Genomic DNA, 21,293 nt, shown 5'->3' with positions numbered 1-21,293 from the left:
CTATACCGAATACAGAATAGTGTATACGTACAACCTCCGCTAGGCTTCAGCGCCGCACTGCCCACAGTCCGAGCGGTGTATTGATTGAAGCTTCATACAACAACGATCACTTGACACATCAGGATTAACCCACAAGAGACAAAATATCAATTTCTAATAGAAGGAGAAAAGGGGGGGGTTCGAATACACAAAACTAACGACCAAGTCAAAATGGCTCATCAGTTGCATGTGCCGCTGTCACAAATCAAGCCAAGCTTTGCACCGACGCCCGTGGTCAACAATGATATTAATAATAGATCCGAACCGCCAACAGTGGAAAAGACAATAGATCTCTTGGGCATGCAAGCCCATATCGAGGGAGGGTACTATGTGGAAACCGATCGTGATCCTCTGAATGTGGCAAACCCTTTCCTCAACAATGAAGACCCTGGCACATCTTATACTGTTCCGGAGACCGACGTGACATCTGACATTCGGCTGAGTCCCGGCCAGGATCATTCTACTCGATCCGCCAGTACTACTATTTATTATTATATCACCCCTGGTTCTCCTTTGGGATGTTTCCATCGTAATCGCGGCCGGACCGTTCACACGCTGCATCGCGGCCGTGGTTGCTACGTGCTGATCCATGCAGACGAAGTCCTTCGCGGCGATAGAACTGCCCAAAACAACAAAGCCCGCATCGAAACCTTCGTTGTTGGCCACGACATTGAGAAGGGAGAGAAGTTACAGTGGATTGTAGAAGGAGGAAAATTCAAAGCGTCTTTTTTGCTCCCCGACACCGATGGTGGAGATAAATCCGAAGGTTTGCTGATTAGCGAGGTAAGTCTTCTCTGTTGACGTTGGACTTGAGAAGCTGGCAAGGGCTAAACTAATCAAAATCTAGACTGTGGTTCCCGGGTTCGAGTTCGCGGACCATGATTTTATGCGATCTGCGACGTTGGATGAACTTTTGAATCCAGAAGAAGTCGAGGAGCTCAAGTGGCTTTTGAGAGAGAAGTCAATTAGTGTATAGAGCTTCGGGACAAGTCCGGATAAAATGCAGCCGAGATGGCTCGGATATGTGATTAGATTGTATGATACCATCCCAGGCCCGGGTATCTGAATTTGTGTGTTCGCTATAATAGATTCGTGGTATCATTAAGATAAATGGTGCATGAAATCAATAGTCTAAGCCCGATGATCCAAGTTTGTCATTGGCATCAAGCACACTATGCGATATAACATTAGCTTTGAAGTAATCCGAGAAAGATGATGCTAGGTCAACTTACGAATATTGTTTGGTCAATGTTCCCTCACCGCCTTTCGATAGGTCGATATTGAACACATAGAAATTGCCCTCACTAGTTACTACCATGACTTGAGGTGTATTGCTGCTCATAGCTACAACACTCCTCACAGGACCGGTAGCCTGGCCTCCTGATCCCTGTCCGGACTTTGGCAGTTTCATCCAGGCAAAGTCTCGTGTAGGCTCCCACATTTCGCTGACCCCTTTGGGCAAATAACCTCCCACGGTAGCAGCAAAAGTATTTCCCACATTCTGGGACGTACGTCGGAGCATACCCATTAATGTGCCGTTATGCTTTCTCGAGCTGAAATCGGATGCGTCCATGCCTGATTCGTCTTGTTCGTCCCGATAGTCGCCTGAACTAGGGCTGATGGGTCGATCTAACGTAGGTGACCTCGAGCTTCCGTCTGGGTTAGGTCCTTGGCTGTTCAATTTGAACACGTGGATAGTGTCTGTCGCCGAGGAGACGCAGAGAAGTGTTGACATAGTATTGAATGACATGCTATATATGCGAGATGGGATGGAACCGCGTCGAAATTGATAAAGCTTATGACCATCAGGGACGGAAAACACTCGAATAATAGTCCCTTTGTCTGAAGCCGTAGCCAAAAGAGTGCCCTCGCTGTTCAGAGTGATACAAGACAGAGGAGATCGATGAGCCTCGATAACGTTGATGGCTTCCAACTTTACAGCATCAAAAATCAACACATCACCAGTGGTGGGTGATATATGATTTGTCGTGCTGGGCGGGGCATGTGCTGGAGGTGCAAACGATGACGGTGGTGCTTTCTGTGGCAGTGGATAGGCCAGATAGCAATTATCCGAAGAGGGCGATAACGCGCAGATTGCTGTTCTTGTAAGTATCATCCTGAAATCTACCTAGAAATACGTAGGCAAAGTGGGCTTACCGTTCGGATTAGGCGATGTCTCAATTGTCGAAAGAAGCTTCATCGTCTGAATATCGTATAAATAGATGTAATCTTCGAGCACTATCACAAGTCGTTTCCGATTCAGCTTGACCGCTAACACGGTCGTTGGAAAGGTCAACTCGCATATGGTGGATTGCCGCTGCTTCCGTCAGTATAGACATATGCAATATGGAATAGAACTTCTAGATGCGAACCTTGGTGTTTGTAATCTGAAGTCGGCGGGGTGATAAGATCAGAGCCACCAGCGATGTTGAGAACAACATTTCCAGAATCGCTATGTTTCCATCTTTGGTCTCATAGCTTTTGGTAAAGGGATCCGTTGTGAAGATCCGGAATCCTTTGGAGGTGCCTGGGCATCGTTAGCACTACAGACGTGACGTATCTGGGGAGCCGCATATGCGATAGAAGTACATACCGACAGCTAGGTAGCTGTAATCTTGGTTGAAGGTGACAAAGTTCATAGACATTTTGCCTACGGTCGGAGCTCTCAGACGTGGTATTTATTGATAGTTCAACTGAAGTTGGGTATCACTGGTGACCAAGATCGACTGTCAGGTGTACAAGAGCCTTTTATATCGCAACTCGACCTTGCACCCCGCACCAATCATACGGAGAGCTCCCGTCAACAAAGACTGGTTACCTACCAGAGATCGCAAGTAGACCAGCGAACGGCGAACAGTACTGCTTGACCTTGTAAGTAGCCCAAAGAATAAAAGAATCTCGAGTTTAAGAAGAGTGAGATTTATGACAGACAGCAGGCAGGAAGCAGTGTTCAGGTGACATGGTGGTTGGTAGGTAGTTATGTTTTGGAGTAGTCACTCTCACTGAACGAACGGTAGGGCAACCGCGAGTATCCACACTAAGAACATGAACGGCAGCCGCCAAGCTATATTAGGAATAGCGCTATAGTGTGCGTCTTTCTGCCGTGTTTTGCCGCTTGCAAATTCCAAAAATGACGAGGGGCATTCCTCTTTTTCTAAATGTGTTGGAGAACTACAATCATGAAGATGGACCCTCCTCCAACGTCGTCGATAGTGCCGCATGATGGTGCCCCAAAAACATCGTCAAAGAAAAAGTCGGCTAGGCCCGCGGCGCCTACCAAGATGGAGAAGGAGGCCGACCTGGTGATGGGAGTAAGTGTATTGTGATTAGCACTGTATGGTTTTCGTCTACGAATGGTTCGGGTCAATTGGCTAACTTTTTTGTTCCTCCAAGACGAATAATAGTAGCATTGTTTCGAAAAGGAGCGTCGAGCTTCGATACTTCCCCCAATACCAATTCTTTCGTCCTTTCGTGAAGAAACCCCAGAGAAGGGCGCCCTTGATAAACAGAGGATACTGGCTTAGAATGCATGCAATTGCTGAAACAGTCCGTCAATTCCTGCAAAGGCCAGATACGCGACACAAATTTGTCCTGAATCTTGGATGTGGATAGTGAGTAGACAAGAGCAAACAAAACACACACGGACGTATATTAAGATTATCCGTAGTGACCCGTTGGCCTTTCAACTTCTCAAGACCGAGAAGTCAATATGTAATAATGCGACATTCGTGGACATTGATTACGAGAAATTGATGGGCATCAAAATGTCCGTCATCCAAAAAACGGAAGAACTAAAGAGTATATTGGGAGATATAAAAGTATTCCCGGATCCAAGCCCTGTGCTTCTGCGAGCTGCGCACTACGTCGCCGTGGGCTGCGATTTAAAAAACTTGAAGAAACTTGAAGAGGCTTTGAAGGAAGTCCTAGGGCCATCTCCGGTCTCGGTCCTCTGCATAGCAGAAGTCTCGCTTACTTATATGGATGTTCAATCAGCAGACGCTCTCATTTCATGGTTTCCAACGTTGGGCAAAGGTAATTACTCCGTTATACAAGGATTTATAGCCAAGCTGACAATATGTAGATATACAATTCTACGTTCTGGAGCAATACTTCCCAGACGGGCCTGATCACCCCTTCGCGTCTACTATGATGAAACACTTCCACAAACTCCAAGCCCCCCTTCATTCTATCCACAAGTACCCGACTATGTCATCGCAAGAGCAACGGTTCACTTCGCAAGGATGGCGGTATGCCTCTGCCAGGAGTCTGTGGGACATTTGGAATGACGATTCATTTCTCAGTAAATCTCAACGAATGGGATTGGATTCTATAGAAGCATTTGATGAGTGGGAGGAGTTTGCATTGTTTGCTTCGCATTATTCTGTTGTCACAGCTTCCACCTTTGAGCAGGAATCCTCTCCCAAAAGCAATGAGAGCAGGCCTTGCAGTGACTTGCAGAAAGCTTCACTGAAATTGGTAGCTTACCATCCAGTTTCTTTTAGGGGTCACCGGAGATTCGCTGCTGCGGTGCCAGATAGTGATCGATCTATAGGCGTTCACGGAGGGCTAGGTAGTCAATCTCGTCTCTTGTCTACGGATGTTTACTATCGAGGCGCAGAGGATACTCAGCCTGCTGGCTCTTTGCCAACTCACCAAATTTCAGCACGTATGTGCCATACCATCACAACGCTCCGTGATGGAGATTGTATCTTGGTTGGGGGTCGTGCATCGCCTAATGCAGGCTTGGATGATTGTTGGTTCCGAAAAGATAATGTCTGGAAACGGACACATACTCTACCATGTCCACGCTTTCGCCATTGTGCGGTACCTGTAAAATCAGACGACAATATTGAGGGCGTGTTGATATATGGCGGAAAAAACAGCAAGAGTGATGTCCTGGATGACTGGTTGCTCTGGAATGAACAAAGGGGATGGCAGGCCGTCAAAGTAGTAGGAAAACCTGACCTTGCTAGCCGATTTGGTGCTCAGATGGTAGCTATTGATTCTTCATCTGGTTATTTATTCGGAGGCATGTCTCAGGATGGAATAGTCCTCAATGACTTTTGGAAGTGGAACTTGGTGATGGAAAAAGATGGCACGGGGGTTATTCACCTTACGGAATTATCTGAAAAACTTCGGAATGCTACACATCTCGCAGACTTTGTTGCTGGACGATTTGGTGCGACGGTAAACGTTGTGTCGAACAAGCTTCTGGTTATAGGCGGAATCACCATCCAAGGTGTTATTCCAGAGAAAATGGAAATTCTATGCTTGGACATTGCAGAGCTTAGTCAAAACGAGTGGAGTCCATCTATCATACAAACAATTGATGCCCACTACGAGTCGCCAGCATTGCGACCGCTTCTCGCCGGTCATGTCTCAGGGGTCGTTGATTCTTCAGTGATTGTGGTGTCTGGTGGGGTGGTCTGTTTCTCATTCGGAACTTTCTGGAACAACTACATCTGGCAAATATGTGATGCTTCAGCTGATACACCGGAAGAGTGGAGGTATCTCCAGGTGTCAGAAGAAGCCAAGTATATGAAATTGGCAGATGCATCTTCTAGGAAACCACTCAATGAGCCGAGCAAACGTAACGAAATCAAAGGCATCCCGCGGATGGCTATCCAAACAGCGGCAGAATTTGAGTCGATTATGAATCAGGCAAAACCAGTCGTGATCACTGGATTGAACATAGGAGCATGTACGGAGAAATGGTCAAAGGGTTATCTAGTCGATACTCTTGGATCTGATCGTAAAGTCGTGGTCCATGAGGCTCAGAGCGATCATATGAATTTCCAGAGGAAAAACTTTTCATACAAAACCAAAGACTTTGGCACGTTTATGGATGAAATCAACCAAGGAAGCCGTCAGTATTTGAGGTCGATTTCGAGCGACCAACCGGCCAAAAAGGCGGCGAGCTTCGAACAGGATTTCCCCGAGATCAAGGATGATTTCGCCCTTCCGGAGCAATTGAATTTTGCCAGGGACAATACTCATAGTTCTCCTTTACGTGTCTCAGGGCCCGTTACGATGTGGTTACATTACGATGTAAGAATTTCTACAATTGTCCTTTACAAAAGAGCAAGCTAACCAAGGAATATAGGTCATGGCCAACGTGTACTGCCAGATCCGGGGGCAGAAAAAGCTGGTATTATACCCTCCTTCCGACGTAGAACATCTGCAGCTACCGCCCGGCGCATCGAGCTCCACACTCGACATATTCGCCAGCGACAACAATATCAAGACCTGGCTAGTGTCCGTGCCCCATACATCCCCTCATGAGGCGACCCTGGGTCCGGGGGACATCTTGTTCATTCCGCCTCTATGGCTGCATGCCGCTACACCCGTAGCAGGCGTCAGTATCGCAGTCAATGTATTCTTTCGCAATCTGGACAAGGGATATGCTGCGGGACGAGATGTTTATGCCAATAGGGATCTAGAGGCGTACGAGAAGGGTAGGAGTGAGGTGGAGAAGATTGTGAGGTCTTTTGATGGGGTTCCGCCTGATATTGCTCGTTTTTATCTGGTGAGGTTGGCGGATGAGTTGAGACAAAAGGCTCATGTGTGATTAGCTAACCCGGACACTATCATGCGAATAAAAATAGAAATACCATATACTGTGTACGCCGTAGAAAGACGTTGACCAGATCGTCTTTGACAGGGTATGGGGAAGTTTCTGTGATTGGATGTTTACTACGGAGTATAATACTGGTAGTAAGCTAATTAAACATCTGAACAGAGAAGTGGGCCCACGCGAGGGGACGAATCAAAGCGGGTACCTCATCTGGCCCGTGCTCCATCCCTTCTCTCTGTCTCTCCTCTACTCCGTACGTCGTAGCATGTCGTGCTCGTAGTATTCTTTCTGTAGTACTATGGGAGTACAACTCAACTCTTATCCTTGTCCAGTTTGTGCAACCACTACGGACAGCATACTACCTATCCTTGATCATTGTGATGCGTATCTTTACAGCCAGGGCTGTTTGGATCTTATCTCACACAGAGCCGACGTTGCCCGAGCCTGCCGCATTCAGTAACTTCCTGGAATCGCAATCAATCAGCGGCCAATCCAGATAGTGGAGACTACGGCGTCTGCACAATCAGATGCATCGCCCTACATCCAGTCTGTCAAGAATCCATGGATCGACAGTCCAACTGTCTTTATCTATTATGGTGGGAGGTTCAAGTCAATCAACCAAGAGTCCATGACGCAGTAAACAGGGTGCAGCGGTTGTCTCGGTGGGACCGCAGGGCATACGGCCAATAGCCACGCTTAGATCGATCCAGCTAACAATTCCACTTGTCTAGTCCCATGGATTATACTGAAGTTAATTGGTTGTCCAGCAAGTTAGTGTTAGCTTAGCTAACTTAGTTACCCAGCTAACTAACTTAACTAAGTTAGTTACATAACTAGCTAGTTAGTTAACTTAGCCTCGGCGGGGGCTGATTCAGCAACCGGAATGCATCTTCTTAGTTGCGTACGGAGTTCTCTGAAAACAGAAGTATGCTTGTTTATTGTATACTACGGAGTAGTTGCTCTTCTTGCGATGGCGAAGACACGAGACTGAATGCATAACACAAACTACTTTCTCCGAGAGGAAATATCGACAGAAACAACGCACTGGGTAAAACATGGGCTGACGTCTATATCTCGAGCGATAAGACTGACTAAAAACGCCAGTTGAGTATTCACACCCACGCCAATCTGACCAATAGCCAATGACGACACGTGGAATATTACCACGTACGGACCCGGATCTCATAGTACTCATCCTACGGAGGAGTAAGTTCGAGGAAAGTCAATTGTGTCTGGCTAGACTCTGGTATGGACAAACAATTGGTTGGTCAGACATATAAACATCCATACTACGTTTGGTATCGCTTCTGATGGGATGGAATTCTCTTTACTGTCATAGTAGGTGCGCATGTCGTCAGCATATTAATCAGTCTTACTCGAAAGTTAACACGAGACTCAAAAGCACGCACGCACTTATCAAGGCTCCCTCGGCTGCGATTGGATCCCTGGGAAGGAATGGGGAGTTTCCTCGGGACGTGGGCCCATCGTCCGTCCATTCCAGACGGTCCTCCACCCCCACCAGCATTATCAAATTCACAATCACTTAGCATCTACCATCTCTCCCTCTCTCTTAATCTCAAGCAGCGAGGCATCAATTAGATTTATCGATATCACAATTGTCACGGATAGCATTTCTAATCATCCCGTCTGCCAGTTCGTCTGCACCGGCATCAGACGTTATCCATTCAGCCAATCCAGTCCTGTCGGGCACTGGAGCCACCCTTCATGTGGGACAACATCCTTCTTCCCCGCTCGCCGACATGATCCATACTGGTCTGATAGACTGACTGACGTCTCGCAATAGCCAGCGAATATTCAAACTCCCCCCCCACGCATTCATTCCTCTGGCAGAGTACTTGCTTATGTTTTGCGCCTGCACAGAAGTCTGCAGGTGATACGTCTCAGGTACTACTGCTTTTTAGGTAGATGATGCGATTCCGTTGAATTGCAAGGACTCTTCGAAAAACTGCACTGCTTGAGTGATTGTGCTTGCGAAGATTGATACACAGCACACTACTATAAAGAACCATAGACACCAACCCTATTTTCTGCAATGGCAACAGTCCTGGTCCAACAGCAATCAATTCGACACTCCGCGACCCCTCCCCCCGTCTCTCCAGCCCTCAGTCTCAATGTTCGCCCTCGCACTCCCACGAGCATCCCCAACAAACATATTCCCGTATGCCCGCCCGGCTCAGCACCGCAGGCTATTTCACCTGTAGAACAAACCGGCGTTTCATTGACCTCACTCCTATACCCGCCCGATCGCTTCAAGAAGCTCTCCAAATCTCCTCCCATTTACTCCATAAATGGCGCTACACTTGTCGCTGCGCTAGATCATCTAGCAACTCAACCCATGCCAGATCCGAAACAGGTGTTTCCCTGGCTACATGGTTTACACCCGTTTAATGGCGTGCAATCGGCGTTTTTTGTTAATAGGAAACGATCGCTCAGGCGCATACCGAGATGCTTTCGTTTTTTGACGTTGGTCAGTTTAGATGGCGATCTTACCAAGTCTCGACTGCGAGGAGCCGTGTCTCTTGATGAGATTCTCGACCCCAGCGGCACAGAATTCATCGACGCCGACCCCATCTATGGATTTTCTGTTCGCAACTTTCATATTCAGACCGCGAAACTGGCGCCGCTGTCGGATATTGTCATTTATGCTGAAAGAAGTGCCGACTCGTCGCATTTGATTGATGCTGCGCAGAAAGTGGCAATGGCACAGCAGAATTGGAGGATGAAACATGATCCTGCTCAAGAGACTCCTCTTTTTAATACATTCATCTTATCTGGTAAGCACGCACGCTCAATTACGTAAGTATAATTGTGGCTAAATAATCGGTAGATTCATTCGAAGAAATCGAACAGCGCTATTCTGACTTGGTTGCCATAGATTCGCAAGGACAAATCACAGGCAAAGTCATGGATTTTTGTGAGTACTATCGATTGATAACCGATGAGTTTTGGCTGATTCATCTAGTCCAATGGGAGCGCAACGAAATGTGCAACATGTCCAGGACCTCTGAAATTTCAAAAAATGTCTGGCTAGGCCCTAGTCCTGATATGCTCATGTCTTCAGACGATCAAGACGCAATGGATACAAACCAGTTCGACTTGACTATTGAAACGATTGATCTTGCACCTATCCCCGGCCCCCGATACTTGGATGGCGTGAGCAAAAGTCTTGCGAATGAAGAATGGGCCCAAGGCGTACCGATGCAGTTCCCTTCTTCTGGGAGTGTCGTGCCGCAGCTGGAACCAAACCGAGACGTGGAAGATTTTGTGAATACCATCCGCTGGCTATACTATCTCGCCAACCCAGAGGATCATGGGTCAGATATCGAGGAGCTGGATGATATTCCAATGGACGATTCGACCCAAAGATCATACAAGATATTGATCCATTGCGCAGATGGCTACACAGAAAGCTCACTGCTAGCAATTGCATATTTCATGTTCGCCGAAGGCCTGCCGCTAGACAAAGCCTGGATCAAGCTTCACCGTGAAAAGGGACGTAATTTCTTTGCTTATCCCTCAGATGTCGTGTTCCTACGTAGTATTCAGCAACAACTTCTGGAACAGAGCCCTGCTGCTACGAGACTGAATTTGGATGCTCTTTGCGAGCCATTATGGCTTCGGAAAATGGATGGTTCCTTGCCCAGTCGTATACTTCCGTATATGTATCTTGGCAATTTGGCCCATGCGAATAATCCAGAATTATTACGTGAACTGGGTATCAAGCGAATACTGAGCATTGGGGAGCCTGTTTCTTGGTCCGAGAAGGAGATTGAGAGCTGGGGAGAAGACAATATGATGTTCATTGGTCAAGTTCAGGATAATGGGATAGACCCATTGACGCAGGAGTTTGAGAACTGTCTTTCATTTATCGGTGAGCTACAATACCTTTGACGAAGACGGAGATCAGCGACTAACTGCGATTTGACAGAAAAAGGCAAAGCCGATAGATCAGCCACACTAGTCCATTGTCGTGTCGGCGTTTCACGATCCGCCACAATTTGCATAGCTGAAGTTATGTCCTCATTGAATCTATCCTTCCCTCGCGCATAGTAAGCAACCCCCCTTCTTTTCCTATCATTCAAACTCACAATTAACGAATGGGCAGCTGCTTCGTCCGCGCCAGAAGACTAAACGTCATAATCCAACCTCATCTCCGTTTCGTTTATGAACTCCTCAAATGGGACGAACAGCAGCAACAGAAACGACGAGAACCGCTTAGAAGAGAATTAGAATGGGCCAGCATTGCGCGCGAGATTGCGTTGATGAATAAGCCGTACTCAAGACAGCAATGATTTGCAAATTATGATTTATGAGATGATATCGGATTGGGGGCGCGTGATGAATGATGAATGAGGATATACAAAAAGAGAAGAAAAGAAAAGCAATACATACACGACGAAATGACTAAATCACGAAAATTTACACGACACTGGAAATGGACACGAATATGGATATGGATGGGACCGGTGTAGGAACACGGCTATGGACACGGACAGGAGCGAGGAATCAGGACCAGGGTTATATGGAGTTCTTTCCAAGGCGTTCAACTTCTTCCTTCCTTTCTTTCTTCCTTTTTTGATACTATTTCTTCTGATACGATACATTTATGACCTCAATTTTTCTTGCCTTTCGCGCTATTTATGATTCATGTCATGCCATCTTCTGTCATTTGTTTGATTTTGATTGTTTCTGTTTAGCAGGTATGTATGAGTGCGAGTGATGGATTATGGATTATAGTATTACTTAGGTATGGGGTTATGTATGAATTGCGGGCTTCATTAATATCATTCTTTTTATCCATCCATGTTTGTGGTCTTCGTAGCAACCTTCCTTCTGAAGGGTCGGTAGATTGAAACCCAGAATTTTTTGGTATGATTGTTTGATATGTCATGCTCGCCGATCTGTTTTAAAAAAAAAAACATACATATTTGGTAGGGATATATCAGATATAAATTAACAACGCTCAAAAACGCGATACAACCCCTTCAAATCTGCAACTTCGACAACACCACTCAACAGACCGTTCGTAGCTACTAGTCTCGCTCGTACAGCAGGGAAAAGAACATGTTCCAGCATTCGTACAAGTTGCGTGCGGCGGGCTGTTATACCCTCGTCTTCTTGGCTTTCTTGTGATGCGTCTTGAACCGTTTCAGTCTCCTCATTATCGTCTTCTACCTCCTGAGAAGGTGCAGTTTCTGGCTTTCTCGGTAGCGATGGAGGCGGCGGCAGTTGTTCAGGTGTATAAAAAGCAGCAAGTTCCCTCAGAAATGTACGGAAGCATTCCTCTTCACTGGTCCAATTCACGTATGGGCCTAGTCTGAGCAAAAACCGGGGCAGCTTGGCTAACGACGGCACATATCCCTTGAGTAATAAGGGGATGGTAAGTAGTTCGCCTTCCTCGGATATCTTCAGAGAAAAGTATTCGTCCAGCATGTCGCGGCGTTCAATCAGTGTGTTGGTCACGATTTCTGGGGCCTTTTGGAATATGTCTTCCATCTCGTCGTCTTGCGAGGGCTGCGTATGTGCTCCTTCGGCTGTGGATTGGTGCTCATTTCGTTCAATTTCTGCTCCGAGTTGCATCAGGTCAATCAACTTTGGCGGCGGGTCGAGATTAATGACGCCGAAATTCCCAAAGTCCGTTAGTCCGATCTGGTAGAAGAATTCATTACAAACCATTCCATAATCGACTAGATAAAGCTTCACGCCTGATTGAAGTGCGGCGATGCGGCGACGTTCGTCAACGAGGCCAACATAAGTATGCGTTGAAAAGAGTTCGGTCAGTCCATTGTGCATTTCGGATCGTACTGTCGCACGAAGACGTTTGACGGATGTAAGACCTATACGAAGCGGTTCGCGGTCTGTTGTCTCATAGTGCAGACCATCATCTGTCTTTTCCACTTCGTCAGTTTTACCTGTGTCAAGTTGCGTGCTAGACGACGCAGTAAGAGAGGGTAGCATGGATGTAATCTTTCGCATGCGCGAGTCCGTTCGAACGAGGTTATTCTCATAGGGCTTTTGTGATGATGATACCGCACTCGCTTTGCGAGCAGGATCGCTTGAGGGTGTATCTGATACGTTGGGTACACCAGGCAAAAGAGTCTGAGTCATGAACGTCCTGCTCGAATCCACCTGCGCTAGACGGGTTGTGATCTCGCTGCATATTGATTCTATGATCTCATCTTCGTTTAAAAAGTTCACTTCTCTTTTAGTTGGGTGGACATTGACGTCAACTCGATTTGGTTCGATTTCGAGGTCAAGATAGATAAAGGGATGTCCACCTTTTGGTAGGAAAGTCGAATATGTTTGTTCGATGGATTTCTTCAGTGCCGACGATTCGACTGATCGATGATTGATAAATAACAGAATGGTCGTCCTCTTGACATGATAATTAGCGTTAGTAACCAGTCCGGACGCTTTGAATCCCAATCTCTTGGTGTCCTCGACATTAAATTCAATCAGCTCATTGGCCACAGCACTTCCATGAATTTGACGGATTCGATCGATAGTAGATGACTTGGCAGCAGTCGAGATGCTGGAGCCTGAGTCGCCGTGCTTCTTGCACGAAAAAGCAACATTCGCGCAATGAACTGCATATCGCCCCACGACGTCAAGGATCTTGGCATATTCCTCACTGGATGACCTAAAAGCGCGTCGTCGTGTCGGAACATTATAGAAAAGATCCTCAACCTTAACCAATGATCAGCATTAATTGTTCATCAAGCATCGAACGCTGGCTTACCGTGATTTGAGTCCCTCCACGTCCAGCTGTAGGCTTTGGTTTCGCACTTTGACCAGGCTTAGCTGGTACAAGCTTGCCATCACTGTAATGCGCTCTCCAAGCACAGCTAGAACTGGCAGTTTTGGTAGTCACTGTCAAATGAGAAATATGGCTGATACTAGCCAAGGCCTCACCACGGAAGCCGTAGGTGCCGATGGCTGTCAGATCCTCAAACTCCTTCAGCTTTGAGGTAGTGAATCTTTCGCATAGAATTGGAAGATCATCTACCTATAACATCTTGTTAGCTGATTTAATTCGCTATAACCGGGGCGCAAACTCACGTTGATTCCATGCCCATTATCGGTTATCTGGAGAAGCTTGAGCCCTCCATCTTTAACAAGAACCTCTATTGACGTGGACCCCGCATCGACAGAATTCTCAATGAGTTCTTTTAGAGCATGCATCGGGGCGACGATAATCTCCCCGGCGGCGATTTTATTGACCACATCAGGATCCAGAGCCTACTCTCATGTCAGCATCTACCCGCTTCTTAATGTAGCGAGGAATTATGTGTATACCCTAATCCGGCGCAGTTCGTTTGGTGCAAGGTCTGCATCATCAGCAGTCCGCTTGGTTCCTCGCGATTCTGGAGTTTCAATCTCCATCGCGTCGTCCATTATGATGTACAACAGGCTCCGTGATGATAGAAAGAAGTTCGTTCAGGCAATGAAGTTAGACTAAACACTAGCAGGCCTTACAAGTCGAAGTAAACCTGTCGGATGGCCCATATCATTTATACCACCGATACTGATGAAATAAATCGATGTTGTAACTTGTTGATTCTCTGGAGCTTGCAGTATCAATAATTGAAGGGTGGAGCCGGCGGAAGTCCAATTGGCAGCTGCGATGGACGTGACCGCTCAAGATGCGCCCATATACGTCTTTTCAAGACAATATGTTAAGTTGCCTTTACTACTAGAGCTTTATACTTTAAGTATTCCTTGAAATCATCAAATTCGTCACGACCTTTGTGAGGGAAGCCAGGTAAATGTGATGTCACGTGATCTATTTTTCGACTGAGGTGTCAACATCAGATCAACCACGACGTCAAACAACACAGATGAATGAATATTAAACAATTATATTGACGAGCCAAAACTGCTTTCTCTATTGATAAAACCTTGACGCCTATAGAATCATCTAGTTAGTTAGTTAGTTAGTTAATAGTTAACCAATGTTGATATGCTTACGTGATCTGATATTGGCTTAGTTAGTTTGTTTGCTTGGTTTGCATGCACTTTGCAGGTCCGCCAGGGCAGTCACGACCTACGTAGCTCCACAAGCGGCGAGACGATATTGACGCAAGCTCGGAGCGCCTGCTTTCAACCCAGACCCCAACTCACTCTTCATCACACCACACACCTCTATCCACCAATCTCGCAGCCAAATCACCTTCAGAATCTACCAGGTGGAACTATCGGAAGCTTGATCTGGTGTTTCATCTTCTTGCTCTCTTGATTCTTTCTCTTTTATACCATCGTTGAAGCTAGCCGCCGAGGCTCCATGGCGAAAGACGGCCAGCGGTCAGCAGCTGCTGACAAGGGAAAAGGCAAAGTCGACGATGTTCACGAGCTAAACGGACAGAAAAAAGATGCAAAGGATGATAAAACCAAGGCTGGAAAGAAGGAGGACAAGAATGATGAGCTACAAGAAGGTACGGTGACAAATCAACCGATTCTTGTCCATTTCAATTTCGCATCCTCGGTTGCTTCATCATGGACAGTGCGTGCTAACCACTATTTTACCGACAGAGGAACTTAATGAAGAAGATCAAAATCTCAAGAATGAGCTTGAGATGCTGGTGGAGCGACTCAAGGTACTTGTCTGTCAAGCTCTAGTAGCTATCACAGTCGCTAATTTTCAATCAATAACAGGAGCCCGACACATCCCTGTATCGCCCCGCCCTAGATGCCATCAAGAACTTTATAAAAACATCTACATCGTCGATGACGGCTGTTCCGAAGCCCTTGAAGTTCCTCCGACCGCACTATGACGAGCTCACGGAAGTTTACGAGAGATGGCCAGCAGGGCCAGAAAAGGTAGGCTCCAATACTGGGAATTAGTAGGAAACTTGCTCATACTTCGTAGGACTCCCTCGCAGATACGTTGTCCGTCCTCGGAATGACCTACGGTGTGGAGGACAAGCTTGAAACACTCAAATATCGCCTTCTTTCCAAGTCTCCGGCCGAGGATCTAGCCTCATGGGGCCACGAATACGTTCGACACCTTGCGCTAGAGATTGGACAAGAATATCAAAACCGATTAGCAGAGGACAGGGATTTTGGTGATCTCACCGAACTGACTTTGTCTCTTGTCCCCTACTTCCTATCACACAACGCCGAAGCCGACGCCGTCGATTTACTCAGCGAGCTCGAGATGATCGAGGAGATCTCCAAGTTTGTGGATGAAAACACCTACCAAAGAGTCTGTCTCTACATGGTCAGCATGGTCAACCTCCTCACATATCCTGAAGACCAGCAATTTCTCCGCACAGCGCACGAGATCTATGTTCGATACAACAAGTTGGCACAGGCGATTGTTATCGCTATCCGTCTCAATGATCTTGATCTTATCAGGGCCGATTTTGCTGCTACTGAAGATAAAGCTTTGAAGAAACAGATGGCTTTCTTGGTTGCTCGGCAGCAGATTTGGTTCGACCTATCTGGCGATGACGAGGAAGACCAAGAGTTGGCGGAATGTCTCAACAACACTCAAATCCCTACACATTTCAAGGCCCTGGCTAAGGAGTTGAATATTCTCGACCCCAAGATGCCGGAAGATATATACAAAACTCACTTGGAAAGTAGCAGAGGTGCAGGCTTGACGAATGTTGATTCCGCACGGCATAACTTGGCTAGCGCATTCGTGAATTCGTTCGCTAACGCTGGGTACGGAAGTGACAAGATGATGTTGGTTGAGGGTGACAAGGGATCTTGGGTGTGGAAGACAAAGGACGATGGAATGCTTTCAACCACAGCTTCTCTCGGTATGCTTCTACACAGAGATGTGGAAGGCGGTTTAGACAAAATCGACAAATTCACATATGCTCAGGAAGACCAAATCAAGGCTGGCGCTCTGCTTGCTATTGGTATTCTCAACTCCGGAGTCCGTCTTGACTCTGATCCTGCAATGGCTCTCCTCAGCGACCCCGACAACATCGAAAACAAAAGCATTCCTATGCGCGTGGCAGCTATCATGGGTCTCGGTCTGTCTTATGCCGGTTCCAACAAAGAAGAGCTTTTGGATGTCCTCCTTCCCATTGTGGAAGATGTTTCTCTAGACATGCAACTCTCAGCTATGGCTGCTGTTGCTCTCGGTTTTATCTTTGTTGGCTCATCTAATCACCAAGTCTCGGAAGCAATTGCTTACACATTGATGGATGAGGAACGACAAAAACAACTCAAGGACAAATGGACAAGATTCATGGCACTGGGATTGGCTTTACTCTACTTCGGACGACAAGAAGAGGTTGATGTTATCCTAGATATTCTTAAGGCTGTTGACCATCCCATGGCTAAGCCCACAGCTGTACTGGCTTCCGTCTGCGCGTGGGCTGGCACTGGCACTGTCTTGAAGATCCAGGAACTTCTTCATACATGCAATGAATTTATTGAAGATAAGGAAGAAAACAAAGGCGATGAGCTCGTTCAGTCGTATGCTGTTCTGGGTCTGTCTCTCATTGCTATGGGAGAAGATGTTGGCTCGGACATGATTCTACGACAATTCGGACACTTGATGCATTACGGTGCAAGCAACATCCGCAAGGCTGTGCCACTTGCAATGGGACTTATCAGCCCCAGCAACCCACAGATGAAAGTTTACGACACCTTGTCGCGATACAGTCACGACAACGACAATGATGTCGCTATTAACGCCATCTTTGCCATGGGTTTGACTGGCGCTGGTACTAACAATGCTCGTTTGGCGCAACTGTTGCGCCAGCTTGCCAGCTATTACCACCGTGATCAGAACTCACTATTCATGGTCCGAATTGCCCAAGGCCTGTTGCACATGGGTAAGGGTACAGTCTCCGTCAACCCATTCCATACAGATCGCCAAGTGCTTTCTCGAGTAGCTGCTGCAGGCCTCCTTACCGTCTTGGTCGCCATGATTGATGCAAAGCAATTCATCCTCGCTGAGCACCACTACCTTCTCTATTTCCTCATCACAGCAATGCATCCCCGCTTCCTCATTACACTTGACGAAGACTTGCAGCCTCTGACTGTGAATGTGCGTGTCGGTCAGGCTGTAGACGTTGTCGGCCAAGCTGGTCGACCAAAGACCATCACCGGATGGCAAACACAGAGCACACCAGTCCTTCTCAGTTACGGTGAGAGGGCGGAGCTTGAAGATGAACAGTATATTCCTCTCAGTAGCACACTTGAAGGTTTAGTGATTTTGCGCAAGGTAAGTCCTAATTCTGATTTTAACTCACAGACACATGGCTAACTTAAAACGATAGAACCCCGAGTGGGAAGCCTCGACCTAATGATGTGCGGTATACTATTTTCTCCGGTTTGGAATTTGGAATCACTTTATATGGCCAGTATGTGCCTAGCCAGTGCGAAAGGTCAAACAAGAACATCATCATGTTAAGTAGATGCTTCCGCCCATGCGGGCTAAATGCTGTGAAATATCTGCAATTAAATAGACTCAGCTTTAAGATACGTCTATGTCAAAAAGCGAAGTAACCCATAGTCTAAATAATCTTGAGTACGTTTCTTGGTCTTTCAATGACGGTGCCCAATTGGGTAGAAAGTTAGGGCTTAGGGCTACGAACTTTTTTTCTAATTGCGGGGAGCGTCAACTGTCCAACTTTTTTTCAAGCAACCAAGGTCCTTGGCAATACACTTTTAGTGTTTATTTATTCAAGCTTTATATTCTGTGACATTTTATATCTGTCATTGTATTCATCATGAAGCTCGACGCAAAAGCCATGCGGTATTTCACCGCAGAAGACTTCCGAGTCCTCGCAGCTGTATGCTCTTCCTTCCGCTCAGTGTTTTATCGATTTGTCGCGTTGAATTCAGTTTGACAGTTTTAACAAGGCGTAATGCATAGGTCGAGGCCGGAAGTCGCAATCATGAAGTGGTTCCTACGCCGTTGATAGTTCAATTGTCTGGTTTGAGGGGCGGCAGTGGTGTTCACAGAAGTATTTCGAATTTGGCAAAAACGAACCTCATTGCGAAGGTGAAGAATGCTAAGTGTACGTCTTGAACCTCCTCATCAAATTACATTACAGGAACATAAACTGATCTTTTTGGGCTGAACTATAGACGATGGATACCGATTAACCTACGGCGGTCTTGATTACTTAGCCCTCAACACCCATCAAAAGCAAAAAAGCATATACTCGGTCGGAAACCAAGTCGGAGTTGGAAAAGAATCAGACATCATCGTCGTCGCCGCTTCCGACGGGTCACAACGCATTCTCAAAATCCACCGTCTCGGTCGTATCTCTTTTCGAACCGTCAAGACGAATCGAGATTATCTTCGCAATCGCAGCACCGGGTCATGGATGTACATGTCGCGACTAGCCGCTATCAAGGAGTTTACATTTATGAAGGCTCTCAGGGAGAATGGGTTCCCGGTCCCAGAGCCTATTGCGCAAAATCGACATACTATTGTGATGAGTTTAATCGATGCTTTTCCTCTACGACAGATTGCCAAGGTCGGAAACCCTGCTGTCCTATATGCGGAGTTGATGGCTATGATAGTCGAACTTGCACGTTACGGATTGATTCACGGTGATTTCAACGAGTTCAACATCTTGATCAAAGAAGAGCCGATTACCAATGGAAAGGGGAAAGCCGCAGAGAATGCAGAACCCAGTGATGAGGATATCCGGCTGGTACCAATACTCATCGATTTTCCACAAATGGTGTCTGTCGATCATGTCAATGCAGAGATGTATTTTGATCGTGATGTGAATTGTATAAAGAGATATTTCAAGCGGCGATATGGGTTTACAAGTGATGATCCCGGTCCTTTCTTCAAGGATGCGATGAAGCAGCTACGGAAGAATCCAGGGAAGAGGTTGGATGTTGAGGTTGAAGCGTCTGGATTTTCGAGGAAGATGGCGCGCGAGTTGGAGAAGTATATGAAGGATGTGGGGGTTGATGGCGATGGTGGCACTGCAGAACGAAGTGATCTTGATGACGACAACGAAAATGATTATGATGAGGATGACGATTCAGAGGAAGGCGAAGAGGGAGACGAGGGGGAAGAGGAGGAAGAAAGCGTTGGCGATAGTAAAGACCAACACGTAGACTCGACCGATCGTGATATAGAATCAAATTCGCAGAGGATAGCGGATCTGAAAGTGTCCGATTCCGGTTGATAATCTTGATACGTCAAACAATACTGTTGATACAATTTGAATATAGAACTAAAGTTCAATTTTTCTTCCCTGTTTGCATAAACATTTATAGATGAAGATTGAGAACAAACTCGCAAATCATAGCATAGGATTTAATTCACATGACAAAATGCAATCTTGGTGAGAATCAAAGAAAGGAGAAAATCAAACGAACAGCAGTCTAACAAGAACACTGTAAAGATAACTAGGTAACTGAGCTTGAGTCGGTATCATTTTGATGATAAAATAATTTACGGCGTGCGATGCGGCCAAAAGCGCAATTTTATCAAGATGTCGAACCCGACAAATCTTTAATCTCATCACGCCTCTGCTCAGAATTCAAGATCCGTACAATCACCACTAGCATCACCAGTTTGAATAAGTCAATTGCTTCGGTACTTCTTGGTTTAATCGGTCTTCATATACCATTGACGGCAAAATGACGAGAGTGCGAAGACTCGCCAAAAAACCCATCTTCCTGTACGTGCTTGACAAAATACCGGCCGCAGCTCCTCTCCTTCTCAATCCAAGGAAAACCACATAACCTTCGACAGGAAGGAAACGTAACTGACTAAATTACTTTCAGACCCGAGTTCGTCGTAACACTCATCCGTACCCCCTTCCTCCCCCCACGATATGCCACATTCTACGTCCCCCTCGAATTCAACAAGCTCGACATGCGCGAGTACATGAAACAACTATACAACGTCGATATTATAAGCATACGAAGCGTCGTGGAGCAGCAAAAGGTTACACGCGAACGACGAGATGGAGGATTTGGACATGGACCGTTGCGACGACCAAAGTCAAAGAAGAAGATGACAATTGAGATGAGGGAGCCGTTTGTCTGGCCTGAGGCTCCGGAGGATAAATCTGCGTATGGCCCCTTTCACTTTCAGAGAATCAGCGGAATTTAAATGCTAATAGACGATTTTTATGATATACAGCTGGCAACCAGACCAATTCTACCGCCTTCGCGAACACAGCCAAGCATACCAAGAAGCCTCTCAACCTTCCGCGGCCGCAAAACCCGTAAAGGACGAAGCCGAGACCTTCGAGAACCAAGCTAAAGTATTCCTGGAAGGAAAACAGACCTGGAAACCGACGTGGCAGGCATTGGGCTTGAAATATGATCGGCCGGCATTGGCCAAGTTGCATGCAGAAAAGCCGAAGGAGGTGTCGGCAAAGGAGACAAAAGAAGAGACACGAGAGATGAAAGAGACGAAAGAGACGAAGGAAGAGGCTTTGGACTCGTTAGATGAGATGTCTTCCTCTTCGTCGGTGGATAGCACGTCGCCAGAACATCCTAAAAAGCCCTAGGATTCCTAGGGTTGTTGGTGATGTATGTCTAGAAGTGGAGTTTACATGTACTACTCTTGCAATCGTGTACAATATCGCATTTCGTTCTTTTATTTCCAAAATTCTCTTGTAGTATATATATCTTGAAGGTACAGGACACAAATTTGTTTGCTTGCTCAAAATACAGAATCAAAAATGTATAAACAAAAAACGAGAATTTAGAC

The 21,293-nt window shown here is 46.4% G+C and overlaps 8 protein-coding genes across 8 annotated transcripts; 6 read left to right on the top strand and 2 right to left on the bottom strand.

The window, feature by feature from the left end:
• Positions 1 to 210: 210 nt before the first annotated feature.
• EYB26_001561 (uncharacterized protein) lies at positions 211 to 1,015 on the top strand (the record flags this gene model as incomplete). The annotated part of the gene is made up of 2 exons (XM_054260871.1): positions 211 to 822; positions 887 to 1,015. The coding sequence occupies 2 exons, from the start codon at positions 211 to 213 to the stop codon at positions 1,013 to 1,015; spliced, it is 741 nt and encodes a 246-aa protein (XP_054116846.1).
• Positions 1,016 to 1,162: 147 nt separating this feature from the next.
• Positions 1,163 to 2,684, bottom strand: EYB26_001560 (uncharacterized protein; the record flags this gene model as incomplete). Its single annotated transcript, XM_054260870.1, has 5 exons — positions 1,163 to 1,211; positions 1,272 to 2,136; positions 2,197 to 2,356; positions 2,412 to 2,566; positions 2,633 to 2,684. The coding sequence occupies 5 exons, from the start codon at positions 2,682 to 2,684 to the stop codon at positions 1,163 to 1,165; spliced, it is 1,281 nt and encodes a 426-aa protein (XP_054116845.1).
• Positions 2,685 to 3,218: 534 nt separating this feature from the next.
• Positions 3,219 to 6,607, top strand: EYB26_001559 (uncharacterized protein; the record flags this gene model as incomplete). The annotated part of the gene is made up of 5 exons (XM_054260869.1): positions 3,219 to 3,350; positions 3,433 to 3,650; positions 3,707 to 4,071; positions 4,121 to 6,087; positions 6,143 to 6,607. 5 exons carry the CDS (start codon positions 3,219 to 3,221, stop codon positions 6,605 to 6,607), a joined length of 3,147 nt encoding a protein of 1,048 aa, XP_054116844.1.
• A 2,059-nt stretch (positions 6,608 to 8,666) lies between these two features.
• EYB26_001558 (uncharacterized protein) lies at positions 8,667 to 10,926 on the top strand (the record flags this gene model as incomplete). Its single annotated transcript, XM_054260868.1, has 5 exons — positions 8,667 to 9,408; positions 9,462 to 9,548; positions 9,597 to 10,505; positions 10,563 to 10,683; positions 10,740 to 10,926. The coding sequence occupies 5 exons, from the start codon at positions 8,667 to 8,669 to the stop codon at positions 10,924 to 10,926; spliced, it is 2,046 nt and encodes a 681-aa protein (XP_054116843.1).
• A 661-nt stretch (positions 10,927 to 11,587) lies between these two features.
• EYB26_001557 (uncharacterized protein) lies at positions 11,588 to 14,029 on the bottom strand (the record flags this gene model as incomplete). The annotated part of the gene is made up of 4 exons (XM_054260867.1): positions 11,588 to 13,321; positions 13,374 to 13,640; positions 13,694 to 13,873; positions 13,931 to 14,029. 4 exons carry the CDS (start codon positions 14,027 to 14,029, stop codon positions 11,588 to 11,590), a joined length of 2,280 nt encoding a protein of 759 aa, XP_054116842.1.
• Positions 14,030 to 14,915: 886 nt separating this feature from the next.
• EYB26_001556 (uncharacterized protein) lies at positions 14,916 to 17,901 on the top strand (the record flags this gene model as incomplete). Its single annotated transcript, XM_054260866.1, has 5 exons — positions 14,916 to 15,066; positions 15,164 to 15,228; positions 15,287 to 15,451; positions 15,501 to 17,819; positions 17,875 to 17,901. The coding sequence occupies 5 exons, from the start codon at positions 14,916 to 14,918 to the stop codon at positions 17,899 to 17,901; spliced, it is 2,727 nt and encodes a 908-aa protein (XP_054116841.1).
• A 426-nt stretch (positions 17,902 to 18,327) lies between these two features.
• EYB26_001555 (uncharacterized protein) lies at positions 18,328 to 19,752 on the top strand (the record flags this gene model as incomplete). The annotated part of the gene is made up of 3 exons (XM_054260865.1): positions 18,328 to 18,390; positions 18,474 to 18,618; positions 18,689 to 19,752. The coding sequence occupies 3 exons, from the start codon at positions 18,328 to 18,330 to the stop codon at positions 19,750 to 19,752; spliced, it is 1,272 nt and encodes a 423-aa protein (XP_054116840.1).
• A 457-nt stretch (positions 19,753 to 20,209) lies between these two features.
• EYB26_001554 (uncharacterized protein) lies at positions 20,210 to 21,090 on the top strand (the record flags this gene model as incomplete). Its single annotated transcript, XM_054260864.1, has 3 exons — positions 20,210 to 20,250; positions 20,357 to 20,647; positions 20,718 to 21,090. The coding sequence occupies 3 exons, from the start codon at positions 20,210 to 20,212 to the stop codon at positions 21,088 to 21,090; spliced, it is 705 nt and encodes a 234-aa protein (XP_054116839.1).
• Positions 21,091 to 21,293: the final 203 nt, after the last annotated feature.

Source organism: Talaromyces marneffei, chromosome 1 (assembly GCF_009556855.1).
Source record: "Talaromyces marneffei chromosome 1, complete sequence".
NCBI lineage: Eukaryota > Fungi > Ascomycota > Eurotiomycetes > Eurotiales > Trichocomaceae > Talaromyces > Talaromyces marneffei.
The sequence above is the reverse complement of the archived record's forward strand: the minus strand, read 5'-3'. Positions and strand labels throughout refer to the sequence as shown.